Below are 17,501 nucleotides of genomic sequence, written 5' to 3'. Positions count from 1 at the left end.
TTTTGATTTACTGACCCTTAAGTGGTTTTGTTGTTTTATTGTTGCATATTGTAAACAAAGGCGAATTTTATACAAATGATAAATGTTACAACAGTTTGCAGCACCTTAACAATGGGGAATACTGGATATAAATCCTAAACATGAAACTTCTGAACTCTGTGGAGTTTTAACAAGTAAATGATGCAAGTGCTACTATCCCTATATACACACTGGTATATGATAATATTTTAGAACATCTATATGTGTAACAGTACTTCACTGGGTTAAAACTGTCCACTTATTGAGCAAACAAACAAGGTAAAACTTTCCTTGGTATAATCTTTTATCATTTTAAAGATATATTCCTTCTTCTTGAAAAAGTTTTAACTATTCTAAAATCACCTTATATCACTTCAACAAATAATACTTCTTTTTGAGAAGGTTTTAACAATTCTGTAATCTCAAAATATACCAGAACAGTACTTGTAATGGTTCATGTACCAGTTCTTCCTTGACAATAATCAAACTACTGAACTAGAAAAGCACTAAGATACCAAAGTCCTCCGCCAAGGCAGCTTGATTCATTGATTAATTAATAAATCTGATTCCAAGATATTTCATTGCTGATCTATCTTGATTTTTTTTTATTAAAAAATACTTCAAACCTTTTATAGGTCTACAGTTAAGCTATGCTCTGACCAACAAAAGCAAAAACATAGCCTCCTTGGCGGAGGTAGCAAATTGCACGTATGTCATTCTTCAACTGTAATGCAACCAATCAGGAGACACAGCAATTATCATCCTCTTTGGTGTGTATGGCACCCTGCAGTAAGGTGTTCAATACAGCTTTAACAATGTAGCACATGGTTCCACGCCTTGCATTGGGGGGCGTGTTATAAAAGACAAACATATTGTCCTTTGTAGTGTCCTCTTTCTCTTTGCTCTCGTGAACAACCAGCTCACGCTTGAACATCTCAAAAGCTTCGTGTACAATCTGAAATATAAATAATATTTTGTTAAAGTCAAATGTACATTGTTATTGCATGTCAAGGATGACAGTGTTCAAGAAACCAGGCAAGACCGGGTAAATCTTTACTTTCTGGCCTGATGATCTAGTGACAAAAGTTTGTTTTACTGGAAAAGACGCTTTTAGATGCGCTGGTACAGAATTAATCCTGTTCTGTTAGATACACTAATAAAGTTGTGTGTAAAATGGTATCCAGTTCATGAAGAGGGTGGAATGGTAGGAAGAAAGTGGGTGTGGCTTCTCAGTATGGCTGTGCTGGTTTCACTGTGTTACATGACTGTTTGAAGTGTCACTGTGATGAATATGACAGTTAGATGTGACGACTGTCAGTATGGCTGTCAGGTTTGACTGTGCTGTGTTGGATGTTAGATGTCACTGTGTTGGATGTTAGATGTGACGAGTGTTGGATGTTAGACATCACTGTGTTGGATGTTAGATGTGAAGAGTGTTTGTCTGCCTGTGTTGGGTGTGACATATTAGGTGTACAAGTTCATAAAGTACAACTGACCCTGTCCAGTTCTACTGCTGCAGGAAACTCTATCTCAGGATTTCTTCTCAAGATTGTGGACACAACCGTAAGTGTCTAAAAGAAGAAATAGTAGATTCACTTTATGAACAATAGTAAATAATTAAAACTGAAGCATTTACAATTTTTGAAATAATATGATATTGGCGAGTAAATAGTTCCTAAAAATATTCTCCAGAAAACATCAAATCCTAAATAACACTGGCTTTGTGAACTGTTTGAAAACATTGTGAGACTTCAGTACTTATCTTATCCATTAATTAGAGAAGAATGCACGTGCATGCAAGTCTCACCTCCACGATCACAGATCTGTAAGCTGGATCCAGAATTTTACTGAGCATCTGTTCAACAAGCAGGGAGAAGTTCATCTCGTACATTGTCATGTCTGATAATGTGGGTTGCTGAAAACAAAGAGAAGCTCATGTATTTCACTTTGCACTTAGTCAATGCAGGCATGACAAAACTGTCAGTCCTTAAGCCAAAGAATAACAAAGAGCATTTTACACTGGCGTGATAAAGTTCATGTAAGTTCCGTTTCCCAACAGCAAATTTCATTGTTTACAACAACTCACAATTATTCACATGTTTAAACTCATTTCTACTGCATAATCAACCTGAAAGTCAGTCAAGCTGAAAGTCAGTCAAGCTGTCCGTCTATTTACTAGACCTTAGTGACAAAGATGTCCACTTAATTCATGATCATTTAAAATGTTCAGACTAGTACATATGTTTAGACAGTATTCTGAACTTTTTTTCCTGAATGACTGGTGTTATCCCCCCCCCAACCAACCAACCAAACAAACAAACAAACAAACAAAAAAACTAAGGTCTGTCAAAGCTCTGGCATAGCATGATGGAAGTGACAACTTCACAGTTAAGTTGGCTAAAAAGACTGAATAGGCCCACATGGCTCTAGAACATATTTAATTGTGACCACTGGGTTAACCCACCTGGGGGAGCAGGTACCCAGCTACCTTGATCCCCCCTGGTGTTTTCTCCAAGATCTCCCACACCCTGTCATAAAAATCAATAGGGACTCTGCCCAGAGCACCATCCAGCTGCCGCTTGTGAAGGGGAGCTCTGGAAAATAGTTCATTATTTAAGTTTATGGTCGCTGGAACATTAATATATATATATATATATATATATATATATATATATATATATATATATATATATATATATATATACACACAAAGATGTAATCTATATGTTCAGTCAACTTTCTAATGCCTTGAATTCTCCTGGCAATTTTTTTCAGTCATCTGGAGCCAACCTCCACCATCACCAAACCTGTTTCCAGTGACTCTCTGTTAAGGCAATAAAAAGTTGAACTGGGCTTCAAAAATGGAAGTTAAACAAAAATGATAAATTTAATAAAACTCATAAATATCTCTGTAATTTAAATTCATTTTCAGATCCATCTACATGAAAGCAAAATCATAAATAACTGAATAATGCTTTTTCACTATGGCATACAAACACCTTCCACACTAGCCAGTAAGTTTACCTTTTAGGGATACTCCTGTCATATTTCCCCAGCACTGTTAACAAGACTTCCTTAATCTCACTGGGAGACAGAGCCATGAGGGAGAGCTCTGTTCCCTCCAAGTTGGCAATCTCTAGACGCATAGCCTCTATCATCCATCTGGAAGAAACAGTCCAGTGTGTTAAATGTGATTTGAAGGGGGGGGGGGGGGGGGGGTAGGTGTGATTTGAAAGGGGGGGGGGGTGATAGGTGTGGAAGTGTTATGATTGTAACAATGTTTTGCTTTTTGAGACAGATCTAGGCACAATACATTATAAAACACATCCATGTAACTGAATGGACATGATTGTGCATGTGTGTTTGAGAGAGAGAGAGAGAGGGAGAGATTATCATGATGCCATGCATGTGCATTCATTCTGCACTGCCACTTACCCGATCCTTATCTTTAGTATCCCACTGAAGAGTTCTGGAAAAGTTGAGATGAACTTCCCAATACACAGTATAATCTCCTGCTGTAGGACTGCCTGGCTGATGGAATAGGGCATACACTTGCTGTAGATGATGTCTTTGATTTGGTTGGGAGCCATGGGCTTGCCTATCACATCCTCCTCATGGCCAAATACTCCAATAGTCACCTGGAACACAATCATGGTAATAGTGTAGACTGTCACACCTAACACATTCTCTGTCACACTCATTGCTACACCTTACACACTCACTGCCACACCTAACATACTGTCATAGTTAACACCCTCACTGCCACACCTTGAACACCTGTGACTCAACAACACAAGACTCAAATTTTTAGCTAACTCAGTACTAGCAGTCCAAACAAAAATAACTACGATAGAGTGGTAAAGTCTTCCACTTTCACTAGCAAGGCTACAAATTATGGTATCACTGTCATAACCACCTCAATTTGTGCTTCCTTTTCCACTCATTGTCACACATAACACACTTCCTGTCACATCTAACTGACTTCCTGTGACAACTAACACACTTCCTGTCACACCTAACACACTTCCTGTCACACCTCACTCACCTGTTTCCCCCTGACCAGTATAGCTGTGATAGAAGGGGCAAGACTGTCCACCAGTTTTCCCAACAAAGCTGCACAATATCTGACCACCGCCCAGTTCTTCTTTCTCCCAGAATTTCGAAGTAGCCGCTCCAGTCTCTGTTCAATAGTGGAGTCATCGATACGGTACTCCATCCCCTCTCTCTCTAGTAGGACACCCAAGATCTGAGACTGAGCATGCATATTGTCGAAGCCATGTAGTTTTTGGACTATATCACGTGAAGAGAGCTGCTTTAGTTCCTAGAAGAAAATACACGATAATGTAATAAATATATAAACACAAGCATCTTGTTCCCAGGCTATACAGGACGATATAATTAACCAGAAAAACTTCAAACCATGCAATATGTACCTCTATGTTGATGGCTATGTCTTCTTCTGGCACAACCTTCGGAATTTCAGTCAAACTCTTGAATGAGGAGCCCAGCTTGAGTTCTTCAACATGGCGGAAGGTGCACTCAGAGTCCTCTATCAAAGACTGGAGGAAGTCCAGATTCTCTATACAAGCAGCTGGGATAAGACTCTAGAATAAGCCATCACCATGGGGCAATCAGCAGCATGTAATACATACGTTCAATACACAGGTTCAATAGACAACAGCTTGACTTTAGGTTGAAAATTGTAGGAAAACATCTAAGAGTTAACAGAAACTATACTTCTAAAGAACTCCAGTTGAAAATTGGTTTTAGCGAAGACTAGAAATAATCCTGATAAGTCTGATTTTTCTAAGAAGCAGCATGGTCATTGCCTTCTTTTCTTTATTTTCAATTTTCAATTAGTTTTTCTCATGACAGATAAAGACAGAAAGACAAATAAATAGACAGAGAAAGAGAGAGAGAGATGGACAACATTTTTCCATACTCCATACACTAAAGATTTACCTGTAATCTCCCTAGCCTCACTCTGATATCTCCGACCTGGCCACCTTTAAACTCAGCCAGCAGGTCCAGGAACTCCTTAGTGCTGGGGCCGCGAATGTTCTCCTCTCTGATCAGCATACAGAAGGTAGGCCGACCTGACAGCTTCCAGCATTTGGCCAGGAAGGCAAGGTCACTCTGAAATAGTTGGATCATTTCAGACATGGGGAAAACTTTGGAGATACGCAAGGTCAGGGGCACACAAGAAATCAGCTCCTAATTCTGTGAAAATTATCTCGCAATTTCCAAAGTTTATCAAACTAAGAACCGTACATGTTGTAATAGTTTTATAAAAGATAAATTTAGTTAGCAACTTACCTTAACATCATCAATGACATAAGTCATGTCTTGAGAGAGATAGAAATCACTGAGCTCAAATAACAGTGGAAAACACACCACAATGTGACCACACACTTGGTATAACTGAAATGTTACAGAATACACACATACTCAAGTTAAATGATCATAATTAGTCACAGTATTACAGTTATTGCATATATATAGGGTAATGAAGATGACAAGTTTCTCATGTGTGCCACATAATATTAATGCTGCAGTACTAGTCAGTTTGCATCAAAAACAAATCAATTCTTATTTCATTATTTTCTTTTAAAATCTAATATAATTAAGGTCTGCTCACTGACCTTAGACGTGCCCAGTCCACCAACTGGCCTCAGTGGACGTCCAGTCAGGCCCAGCTTGTTGTTTATCCCCAGGTAGCTGAAGGCTTTGGTCAGTTCGTTAGGTGACCACACCTGTATGGGTTCAATCTCGTGGGGAGTCTGGGTGAGAATGCCGTAGTTTGCCAACATCTGCTGTAGTCTCACGCTCTCGGCTATGAGAACGATCTGCACGATTAGGTCGTTTGCTGTACCCTGGAACACAGGATAACAGTAAAGGTTATTTCTAATATGTGTTTAAGACACTTGACTGACTTCATCTCAGAGAAGAGAGGGAAAGACTCAGTTATTTCAACCACAGGGAAAGTGTACTGATGTAAGTAACCGTAACAGCACGTTTTAGGAAAATGACAAATTCATCATTTTCTGAGACAACTCCTTACAAATATAAATTTAGTAAAATTGCAAAAGTTATACTAAGCCTTGAATGAGAGAGCAGAAAAAATGGTATTCAATCACTGATTAACTTCTAATTAATCAAATGTAACAAAGAATCGAACATGAAAGCTATAGATGATTGAGTTTGAGAAGAGTGCTTACTCTACAACACAGTATAAAATTATTTCATACACAATATTAAACAAATATTCACTTATTCTAAAAATTGGTCATTAGTTGTGTAAACTGGGTTCTTCATCTACAAGTTAAGCTTACTATTTCTAAGACCAAATATCAGAACCATTACACACTCAGGGAAAAATGTTTAAAGAGGATGTTTGACTGTCTAATGACTCAGTCTTAGCTAAGATATCAAAAATATTGGAGTACATATATTTTCACAGCTATTACTGGTACATGTACAGCAACTTGAAAAACATGGTAACTACTATTCAATTTCTGCACACAAAATTTTACAAAATCAGAGAAAGACTCGGGTATTCTGTAGATACAAATATCATGCTTGCTAGTATAACTAATGCATATTACATTTAGAACAAAAAGAGGGAGGATATAAATATCTCAGAAGTCTTGTTTTTGTTAAAAGAGCTTTGTCAAAATGTTGAACTTGTACACTGGAGCTAGTACGTTTTTCCTTGGTGATTAAATACATTGTTATGCAATTTATTCCTTATATGGATGTAAATAAGGAATGCAAGTATTGTGCCACTGTAATAAATATAACTTCTTCATATAAAGCAGCTATGCTAATTCAATATCAAAATATGCTAATAATTTTATATACTAGCAAATATGCTTGCAGTTTCATATACTTGCAAATATGCTTAGCCTAATAATTTCATCAACAAAAAGCACACCATATGGCATATAATGGTGTAATATGTTTGTTGCTTTTTTTATTTTTATTTTTATTTATTTATTCATTTTTTTTTTTGAGAGATAGACTGAGAAAAAATAAGAGAAAGAGTGAGAGAAAGAATGGGAACGAGAGAGAGATGTGAGTGGAATAAAGAAGATTTCAAGATTAACTTATTATGGATATTTGATATTATAATAGATATCTGATATGCATATTTATGTACACATTGAACGCACACAGAGTAAATGTCCAGTTGCCCCACACTGAAAATCAAGTTCCAGATCTTTTAATCAAAAACATTATTCACCAATCAAAATATCATTTCAATCAAAATGAACAATATCTATATCAGAGTCATCCATATGTAATCTGAACCAACACCTTAAGCTGAACAGAAAACTGTGAAACATCCAACTTTCTTATTTAACATAAACAAGTTAATAACAAGCAACAATGTTCCAATAAATTGTCGAAAAAAATTAAACTTTCAAAAAATGTCCAAACTGTAACATGTCCATAAAAAAGGAAAAAATCTCTAGTGGGGTCAAGCCAACATGTTAAACTCTTTTCACTCCCCCCACCCCCCCCCCCCCCAAAAAAAAAAAAAGAAAAAAAATCCCATCCTAAAATTTTGAAGAAAATTAGTTTCTGATTATGATAGCGGCAAACTTTTAAAACTAATTAAAATTAAGTTGATATCAAAGAACATGTTAGAATGAACCTTCTCATTAACTTCACCACTCCCTAAACACATAAACATTATCATTCTTCTCACTGATTTCCCCAAAGATCTTACAGATTTCCCCTCCAAAAAGTAGCCTCTCAGTGATGCTAACTGGCCCTTTAAAACTACAAATTTTCTGTAACAGTAAAACTAAACCGTGCTCACATTAGGACTTACTTCACAATACATGTATAATGTGACCAGATTACATCACAGCAATATGGTAGACTTATGATGTCTATTTCTGGTTCAACTTAGTCTTGATGTGAACACAGCTCAAAACACTGCAATAAGCCCACCTGCCCCCCATCTACACTAAAGATACGCTGCTCTGGCTATATATAGATATAAATATCATACAAAGCTGGCCAAATGAAAAAAAACCCTAACATTTTGAAATGATGTTGAACAGATAATAATTCTGATGGACTGTCATTTTTTTAATGAAATAAATCTGATCATCAACAAATGAATTTTGATAACCCAAGCCTTGTTAAGACAGAATTGTATATTGGTCCTTCAAACAGTCCAAATCAGAATAATTATTACAAACAGCACTGATTGTTGAGAAGCAGGGTGTTGCATACAGTTCAATATCTTTCTCACAAAAACCATACCATTCATTGACCAAAAACTGAGAAATTAATCTATAATCATTTTTAAAAATCTTCTTGAAATTCAAGACAAAATAGAAACTTGTAATGTTTATAGAAAGATAGTGAACTTTACTGTCATCAGAAAATCAACACAAGCCAAGATCAAGATTATCAGTTAATTGCAGAACTTTAATATGGATTACGTACCACCATCTCCTAGAGAGAAAGAAAAGAAAAGCGTAAAAGTGGGTAATCAGTCAATTTTACATCAAAGCTATTTAATAAGAATATTCTACTTATTTGTCTGTATAACGTACACCCTTGCACGTGGTCTATTCATACACATTTGCACAGGCATGTGCATACGCTCGCACACACATTCATCAGTTGGCAAAAAAATCCATTTCAATTGAATTATATCATTTTAAACCAGAGTAAAGAAAATTGCAGGCAGATGCATCCCTTTGAATAATCAAACTGGTCTAAGAACTTATACCATTTGATAACTCCAATATTTCAACAGAGACATGGTTCATAAGTAAATATTTACTCAGAGGAAAGGTCTTCACATTTAACTCTGAACTCTGAATCAATATTTCATAACATGAAAGGAGCACTACATTAAAGATTGTTAGAGTGTTGTTTAAAAATAGTAACATCATTAAACTTGTGATTAATTGTTCAGCAAATTTAAAGTAAAACAACAACTCAAGCATTCTGTTTCTATCTATTACCTGCAGTGCAAATGAAATCCTATCCCCAAACCTGCAGACCTATATATATAATGATGTCACTGTTCGCTATAGAAAATGCCCTGTAAAATCTCACCAATAAGCACTATTCGAATTGATTAAGGAAAGCGTGATATTAACAGTGGAAGGTAAGCCAAACAAAAAAATACTCATATTTTGTGTAATATCTGTAGCAACATAAGTGACTGCAATATAGTGTGCTTATAATACTTACCTGGTGCTTAAAAACAAATAAACATCTCATGAAAAGAGTACAAAAATAACAATTTATGGAAATTCTTCAGAAATTTGACCTTCTCTTCCTCAACATAAGCAATATACTATGACAGGGTTACCAACTTCAGATATTTATGTACTTACATCATATTTCTGACAACTGATATCTTCAATTTCAATTGCTATTGTTTACGACAAGATAAACAACAGTGATTTTTTATTTTGTTAACTGATTTGTTGGTAACGCTGCTAGTATTTAAATCAAGAATTTGTTCAACAAGTATTAGTTGAGAAAAGTCAAATAAAATTTCAACACGAAACCGAAAAAAAAAAGGTTGTAAAACCACTGAGGTTGATGAACAAAGGTAAATTAAAAGCAGCAATAACAAAACATCAACAAACTGCCACTATTTCAAAAACATCTTGCAGTACATTCCTTCATTTCACTTTTGGAAATGCAATACATGCCATGCACTTCTACTCATGACTTGCAAACACCTATGAGTAACCAATATGTTGCTGATAATATTTTTGATGTCTGTGTGTTGATGTTTCAACAAACTCCCACAAAGTAGGAGGTCTGTCACACTGGTAAGCCAGAGTAATCAAGTGTGTGTTATGTTAATTCAAAACTGGTAGTGTTTTTAAAGTGGGAGTTGTTATAGGTTGGGAGGTAGAGCTTTCTTCACTGTCACACCATGATGGGTATGAGGCTTAAAACATCATCAACAAGTGATCAAATTACATAGGAGCCGTTCCATAAAAAGTGACCTTTTGAGTCACATCAGTGATGCCCATAATTGGTATTATAATATTTGCATGACTGTATTGATAAACATTTGATCACAATTAATTTCTTTCCATATTGTGGGGTACTATAAATATATTTAGCACAAGACAGCAAAAATAATGGGGCAAGTCAAAATTATGCAAACATAACCGACAAATGTGCCTCACTGACATGGCTCCAATGTTTACTTTGGTTGTGGAATGACCCATGCCAATAACCTGATGACCCAACCTGATAAAATTTATTGACGTAAAGAGGAGCTAAATCAAGTACTGGATCTTATTTTGCAACAGAATACACAACTCCAAATCAGTTCACCCAAAGAAGGCCTTGTGATAAGGTTAAAAACATTGTGATCTCTGTTTCAATATAAGATCCAACGCTAGACTCAATTTTCCATTAGTATAACATGACTGGATGGGTCAAAACATCCACTTTGGTTAGAGCAAGGGTTTTGACACCATGGTGTCTAGTCATTTGGTTGGACAATATTTTCATGGCTGGACTGCTTTTTAAAATTCTCAGTATTACCCCCCCCTCCCCCTTTCCATAATATAACTGATTTAGATTTGGATAATCTGTTCCAAAATCCTGGCTAAACACCTGGGTTAAGAAGAAAGGTGGACAAAAGACCCTGAACCTGGGAGTGTTGTGTGGAAGAGGATTGGATTGAATATGGAATGGTTTGCTTGGTGTGCCAACTAACCTGGAAGAAGGAATAACGAGTGCTCTGTCGGGGGCGAGCGGCAGCGGGAAGGTGGCGCTTGATGGGATCCAATTCGGCTGGATGAACCAAATTCTCAACTACATGCAAACAAAATGACAACCATTTGGCACATTTTTACAATATTTGCACAATATTGGCACAGTTCACATATTCAAAGCATTGTATACAAATGCAGCAGCTTGCAAGACAAGTAAAAGTCTTCATATCTCTTTACTTTCATATTGCCTAGAAAAGAAAGGCATCAAGTATTAGTTTTTAACTAAAACAAAAGATGGCAGCACTGTTACATGACAGTCCTGTCATACTCAACTTAAACAGCAGCTCTACAGCTAAACAGTTTTACTAAAACAGCGCAATGAAGCTAAAAAATGAAAAAAAAAATGCAGGCTAGCTGAAAATGATGCAAAATAAAAAAATACAAAATACATTTAAAAAGATCATAATTGCTTGTTCTTGGTGCAAGGGATGTTCAGGGTACACATAGAAATGACATGGGACTCGAATCTGATGCAAGAAATGGGACGAAGACAATTTCGGTGCAGGTGCTTTGTTCATCTGACAATACAGATAATTGTAGGAGAATTACCAGGAAATTCACAGTCCAGTGTTTATTAGGTTCACCTCTCATGGGTCTTGTATTTGTTCTTCAACAAAGGCACAAAAACTTAACAAGTCAAACATTATCATGGTGGCAAACAGAAAATCAACATTCTACAACTACGATACACAACCACCTAGACCAACATGCAGTTCACCTGAAAGAAGGAGTAACGCAAACTATGGCGAGGTCTGGCATGGGCCTGTAGGTGGCGCTTTGCTGGGTCCAGTTCTGATCGCAACACGAGTCCTTCAACTGGCATGTCAGCGTGTGAAGCAGATTAATCACATCATTGTAAAGTTTAAACAAATTTCATTCAAAATATTCTTGTTTAAGACCTAGTTGACACTGGCACTACACATGAATTTTTGTTAAAGACACAATGCTTCATCCCACTTAAAACGGTGCACAAGAAAACACATTTTTAACCTAATCATTTTTACATGTATTTAAAGCAATAAGCACTTTTAGCACACCAACACTACCGACAACAAAAGCTATGACCACAAAAACATTTTATAAGTCAAAGACATTTTTTTTTCATTTTATCAACATTCAAAAAACAAATTTGTTTAATTTAATTTCTAACATAACCCATTAAATTCTCCTTTTCATTTCATCAGGAAAATATTTTCAAAACTACCATTATCTTGATCATAAAATAAAATGAAAACATTCCTTGAGAAATCAGCTGCTGTAAAATGCTGTGGACTTACACAATAGTTGTGAGATGATGTACACTGCCTGTCCCCACAGAAACAGGTGCCCCGTGTCCTCCTCTGTGCTGGGTTCCCTCATCTGACTGCCTGGCTTCTCCTTCTCTGCATCCACCAGATCCAGGGGCACGTAGAAATACTTGGGGACTATCACTCCTAGAAGAAGAATTTGAAAATTGGAGAATTCAGGAAAGATTGAACAGTGTAATTTTGATTGATTGATTGATTGACTGATTGATTGAGAGAGAGAGAGAGGGGGGGGGGGGAGAGAGACTCTAATCATACTGTGTGAGAAATTCTTGCATGTCAACACTTATCATAACTTGAACACTCATTTCATGACACCTTCAAGAAACTTGTTAATCTTATAATAGCATGTACTGCATGTGATACTTTTAGGCAGTTTGGATTCTAAACAGGGAATAGACTCACACAATCACTATAACAGTAATGTATAAATAAAGTTTTTCTCAAATTAAAGTGTTCTATGCAAGCATGACTCACCATCAGGTGTGAATGCCAGTAATGGTTTGACTAGCTCTGTGTATTGCTTCACTTTCTCCTGGTCATTCTTGAAGATTCCTGCATTTAGAGAAAAGCGAATTTAAATTAACAACAAGTGATGCTGATAGGTCTTTGCAGCTAGAAGACTAGACATTGACTTTTTTGTTTACTAAAGAATGCTGGGGAGCAAGCTCTTTAGTAAACAATAGAAGTCAACATCTAGTCATTTAGCTGCAAAAGGCATATTGGACTTTACCAGTTAAGCAAAACAAGAATTCTGTCAAAGTCATGAAAAAGTTGTAATGCCCAAGCTGAAACTGTTGTAAAAAACTCACCATCAATTATCATATACAGGAAAAATAGGGGCCACTCACATTCAATACCATCAAAATTCTGGAATAAGGAAAAAAACTTATTAACAATGTAAAAGCAAAATCAGTGATTTCAAAGTAGAAGGCAATTTGCATATATTTTTATTATTAATTCAAGTTCAATAACAAAAAAGCTTGAATGTGGGTTTTTAGATAATAACTGACCTTACACTTCTTTTTTCAATTATAATTCCATCAACTGCAATTGAAAACAGGAAAATTTACAAATACAAGTGGTTTCTATCAATGATGTTTATATCTTTAAAACCTTTTCATATCATAACAAGTCAAATAAGATTAATTTTACTACCACCTAAAAACAGCCAATCAGAGCATCACACCTTTATTTCTGCTGGCCTGTAGTACTTCCTGCTTTTGTCTTCCACCACTGTGCCATAGCCATCCCTCAGAAACCTTTTCATGCCACTGGTTCCTTTCAGTTTGCGTACAGCCTTGTCTATGGTGCGTTGTCTGAGATTCTCATCATGAAGGGCAAAGGCAGGCCAGGAGACCACAGGAATCAGAGAGCAGTCTGTGTTCTGGAGTAGAAAAAATCGAATCAGGTGTCACATTTCAATAAAAAGTTGTATGGAGCAATTTTTACTCTGGAGGGTGATTTTAATTGTTTATTATGCACAACAGTATGACCATATACCACAAGTTTTTAAACAGAGTTTTCACGTAAACACATACCAGCAGTTCTTTAACAGAGGTTTGCTTGAATATACATGTTCCTGTTATTAAAAGCAATCACTTTACAGTTAAGCATTACAATATTACAACAGTTGCACTTAAATGCAAATGAAAGCCAAATACAAAATATGAAAACATTTTCATCACACACCTTGGAATTGGATTCTCTTGGCAACATGGAGTCAAAGATTGTCCTATTTCTGTTGTGGGCGTCCACATCAACATATATAACAGACCAGGAGGCACCACTGTCACCAAAGACATTGAAACCATTGATAGCTTCCAGGGCTGCCTTTGCCATCCCTATGGAGCTGAAATGAAATTGCAATGTTACCAACTGTAAGGAAAGTGAGATCCACAATGTTGCTCAGCATGCTCTCTTCATATCTGAAGTTGTGTGTGAAACTGGGCTCAGGGTAGAATGTCATTTTTTGTGTTATATATAATTATTATCAGTAAGGCTTAGGAGGAAACTCTGTACATTTCATTTTTGAGTTTACACAGATAATTTTATGATTTTTAATTAGTGAGAAATGAATCTCAGAACAAGCTGATTACTAAATATCATGCTTGAAAAGTACAAAAAAATCAGTCAAAATTGAAAAAATTTTTTTCATTTTCAGAAAAATTCCAGTAAATATTCCTGTTCACATTTTGGCTTGCAATTCACCATTGCCTTTGTTGTACTTGGTGCAGGTCTGCAGCAGACTCTATAACTTGGGACATTTTTAAAACAAACAGTTGGTCTGAATAATGCTAATATTCAAGTTAAACAATATTCAAATTTTTAAGCTCATTTCTTAAGCTCAATTTTTAAGCTCATTTCTAAGAAAAAAAATCCAATCCTCAAAAACTGAGACAACTTTTGACATCTTCCATACCTGGCATGCAGCTCACTGTTGCCATTGTTGTACTTGGTGCCTCTCTCCCACATCCCATAGTCTGGAGTCCTGTACGCCCTCTCCAGGTAGTACACCAAGTTCTGAACAAAATTCACTTCATCTGTGGTATAGATAATCTGAAAAATATAAATATATACATATTAAAATATGTGGTACTTCCTTTCACAATGGAGGATCAATTAAAATAACTTACTTCTTTTATAACAGAAACATTACAAATATCTGGAACTGTAGTTGTTTTCTACGGTGGAAAATAAATTGAAATTGTTTCAATATTGTAATTTTCCTTGAACTTCCAACTCTTTTTCCTTAACTACAATATCCAAAACCATTTAAAGCATAATGATACATAAACTTGATTTTGAGCTCCAAGTTTCTAGTTTTTAGGTCACTCTTCTAATTGAGATAGAGACGGGCGAATTTCTCTTCTGATGGTAAAAGTTAGAAATTTAAGACTCAAAAATGAGTTTACCTAGCGTGATTTTATCAATGGATTTAGATGGGATATACATTTGTAATTGTTTTTCAACTTTAAGATCTCAAGCTCAAGGTGAAAGGACATACCTGCAGACCCGATGAGATCATCTGTACCAAGAACAAAACGTACTGAGCCACACAGTCAATCTGGAACAAGTGTGATAAAATGGCATTCAATTCTCTCAGTATAACACGGTAAAGGGCATAGTTCGAAATGTAAAATTAATGGTGATGACAGTATAATTTGCGTTACAATGAATTGAATGATCAACTATTTAAAAATGTTATTGGCACGCCCAACACAAGGAATAAATATTAATTGTATTTTAACCACATCAACAAGGATATTGACAATTGAATATTTTAACGACATGAATAGCCAAAATATAAATAATAAAGCAATGAAGAGGACAAAAATTACCTGCAAATGTTGGTATTCCCCATCTCCCACTACAACAGCACCAGTTTTTATGTTAAACTTTGAATGTAAGGCTGTCTTGGCACTTTGGCTGTGTTTGAACTGCTCCACCTAGTGTTGAAAGCAAAAGTTACGATCATTATCCTTAATTCACAGTGTTGGTTGCATAACACTGAGGTGGCAAAGACGCATATAATGACCAGCTTTTTTTAAGGACCAAAAACACCATTCCTCACATAATCAATAATGCATTTACTTTGTTAAAAAACCAATGACTATTTATTTTGTCTTGCACTTCAAAATCACCTTTTGGAATTTTTTTTGAAATAATAAACAAAGGTATCTGCTGATCCCCCCTCACAATCTACAGTGGCCTGGTTGAAACATTCATCAAGATATTAATGCTATAAATTCTCATTCATTACATGGAGCTCTATGTCACAGTGGTTGATACAACACTTACCCTGTCTGCTTGCTGCATCCAACAGGCTAAGATTCCTCTCATGCACTTCACAGTAGACTGGCCAAGTTCATATGTACGCCCCTGGTCGTCATCTTGTTTCCTATGATAGCAAAGTATGACATAAAATTAAAACATGTGCATCATAATTTTTGAGTGTTTTAATCCCAGCCAATTATCACTGTTATGTGTATGTGCACATGTGTAGACATGTTTGCACGTGCATGCATGTGTGTGCTTATTTCCTGACCTGTATGCCAGTGAGAGTGCCCATATGGCTGCAGCACAGTATACACTGTCCCTAACATGGGCTTCATTGGGAGCCTTGGCCAAGTTACAGGGAAATAAACCAGTGGCAGCATTCTGGTGGATCATCAACTGTCTTTTAACTGAAACACAGGAGATACATGGTTAATTTTAAAAGGAAATAATATGATAAAAGTACAACTGTTGGTAGCATTACATGAAATAAACAGTTTGGAATTCACATCTAGGTAGCACTTACATCCTTTCATTTATATTAATATGTATTCTATTCTTTTAAATTTGGTTCTGATTGTACATAATCATTACTTCAGTGGTGTTATACATACTAATGGCTTCCACTCTGTAAATTACAAAAAATATGAACGGAAATGCCAGAGACAAAAAAAAACTGTGCAATATTACCAAGAGTACACGTATACTGTAGCAGTTAATTAAGCTTACCAAGCTCATTCTCTCCTTCAAATAAAACTGCCATTAGAACCACACTACTTTAAGACTATAACATCAAAAACTTTGTTGAATTGTTCGATATTACTAACCTCTGTGTGTTCAAATTTAGAACGCCCCCCCCCCCTTGCATCCATAGTTTCAAGGACGAAAGCCAAGGGCATAAGATTCAGTCGTACTTATTCAATAGCAAATCACGGTTTGCTTTAAATTTCCTCGCCAAAACAAGCCCATCTCATTGTTCTTCTAAAATCACAGTCTTATACTTACCTACTCCATACCAGTCGTCTAGCCTCCTCACTCTTTCAGCAGCCCGTTCTACCCAGTCAGACGCCATGTTCGGCTGCAGAAACTTCCGACTTACTCTGCTGTCAGAGATAGGATTAATATTCAGGGCACTCGCTGTTGACATTTTGCGCAGCCTCATGCTGAAGGAACTTAGAGTGTCAGAAGTCACCGAAGCCAGTGAATTTTCCCTGGTACTCATTGTGGCATTTACTTTGCAGTGATGCACAGCCCCCAAAAATATCTATATTTAGGTCATCTTCTTTCACCCATGAGATATGTCGTAAACAGGTGTAAGCGTACCCCTTTGTGATTCGCATGACCTAGTTAACAAAAATAGGTCATGTTTACATTGGCATTCCAGTCTCATTGTTTTATTATTTTCATCCAAATCCCTGCATTAGATTCATTCTTAGCTGGTCATATGTTTTGACGGATTTAGTCTTATTATTAATTCTTTAAGCGGGGATTCTGGATAACGGATACATCACTCCTTTGGAGCCGTTTTTCGACTGAAAGTAAATCCCTTACTAGAGGCGTGAAAGTGTCCCACCATCTGTATCAGTATTATGAATTTTTCTCTTTAAAATAGAAACTTTGGTAT

At 36.2% G+C, this 17,501-nt stretch overlaps 1 protein-coding gene across 2 annotated transcripts; it reads right to left on the bottom strand.

Moving 5' to 3' along the window:
* Positions 1-22: 22 nt before the first annotated feature.
* On the bottom strand, positions 23-17,188 carry LOC106151877 (phosphorylase b kinase regulatory subunit beta). Of its 2 annotated transcripts, none has more exons than XM_013525311.2 (23): positions 16,883-17,188; positions 16,149-16,287; positions 15,902-16,001; positions 15,442-15,549; positions 15,108-15,167; positions 14,523-14,659; positions 13,793-13,952; positions 13,290-13,487; positions 12,913-12,970; positions 12,578-12,655; positions 12,074-12,229; positions 11,515-11,612; positions 5,661-5,891; positions 5,335-5,439; positions 4,981-5,154; positions 4,452-4,622; positions 4,064-4,339; positions 3,454-3,656; positions 3,043-3,180; positions 2,483-2,612; positions 1,826-1,933; positions 1,515-1,589; positions 23-973 (listed from the first exon to the last, which is right to left on the bottom strand). In XM_013525311.2, exons 1-23 carry the CDS (start codon positions 17,097-17,099, stop codon positions 758-760), a joined length of 3,336 nt encoding a protein of 1,111 aa, XP_013380765.2. In that variant the 5' UTR covers positions 17,100-17,188; the 3' UTR covers positions 23-757. The 2 variants fall into 2 exon arrangements, with proteins under 2 accessions (XP_013380765.2, XP_013380764.2); XM_013525310.2 differs by lacking the exon at positions 11,515-11,612 and adding an exon at positions 10,739-10,836.
* Between the last annotated feature and the right edge of the window lie 313 nt (positions 17,189-17,501).

Source organism: Lingula anatina, chromosome 4, assembly GCF_051362555.1.
Source record: "Lingula anatina isolate TDL-2025a chromosome 4, LinAna3.0, whole genome shotgun sequence".
Lineage (NCBI taxonomy): Eukaryota > Metazoa > Brachiopoda > Lingulata > Lingulida > Lingulidae > Lingula > Lingula anatina.
Note: the sequence above shows the minus strand (reverse complement) of the source record. Positions and strands in the feature narration are given on the sequence as shown.

Coding starts and splice junctions, on each gene's coding strand:
- LOC106151877 (XM_013525311.2), bottom strand. CDS start 17,099: ATGAGTACCAGGGAAAATTCACTGGCTTCGGTGACTTCTGACACTCTA. Junction 5,155..5,334: donor ATGTCATTGATGATGTTAAG/GTAAGTTGCTAA, acceptor CAACTATTTCAG/AGTGACCTTGCCTTCCTGGC. Junction 4,340..4,451: donor ACATAGCCATCAACATAGAG/GTACATATTGCA, acceptor ATTTTCTTCTAG/GAACTAAAGCAGCTCTCTTC.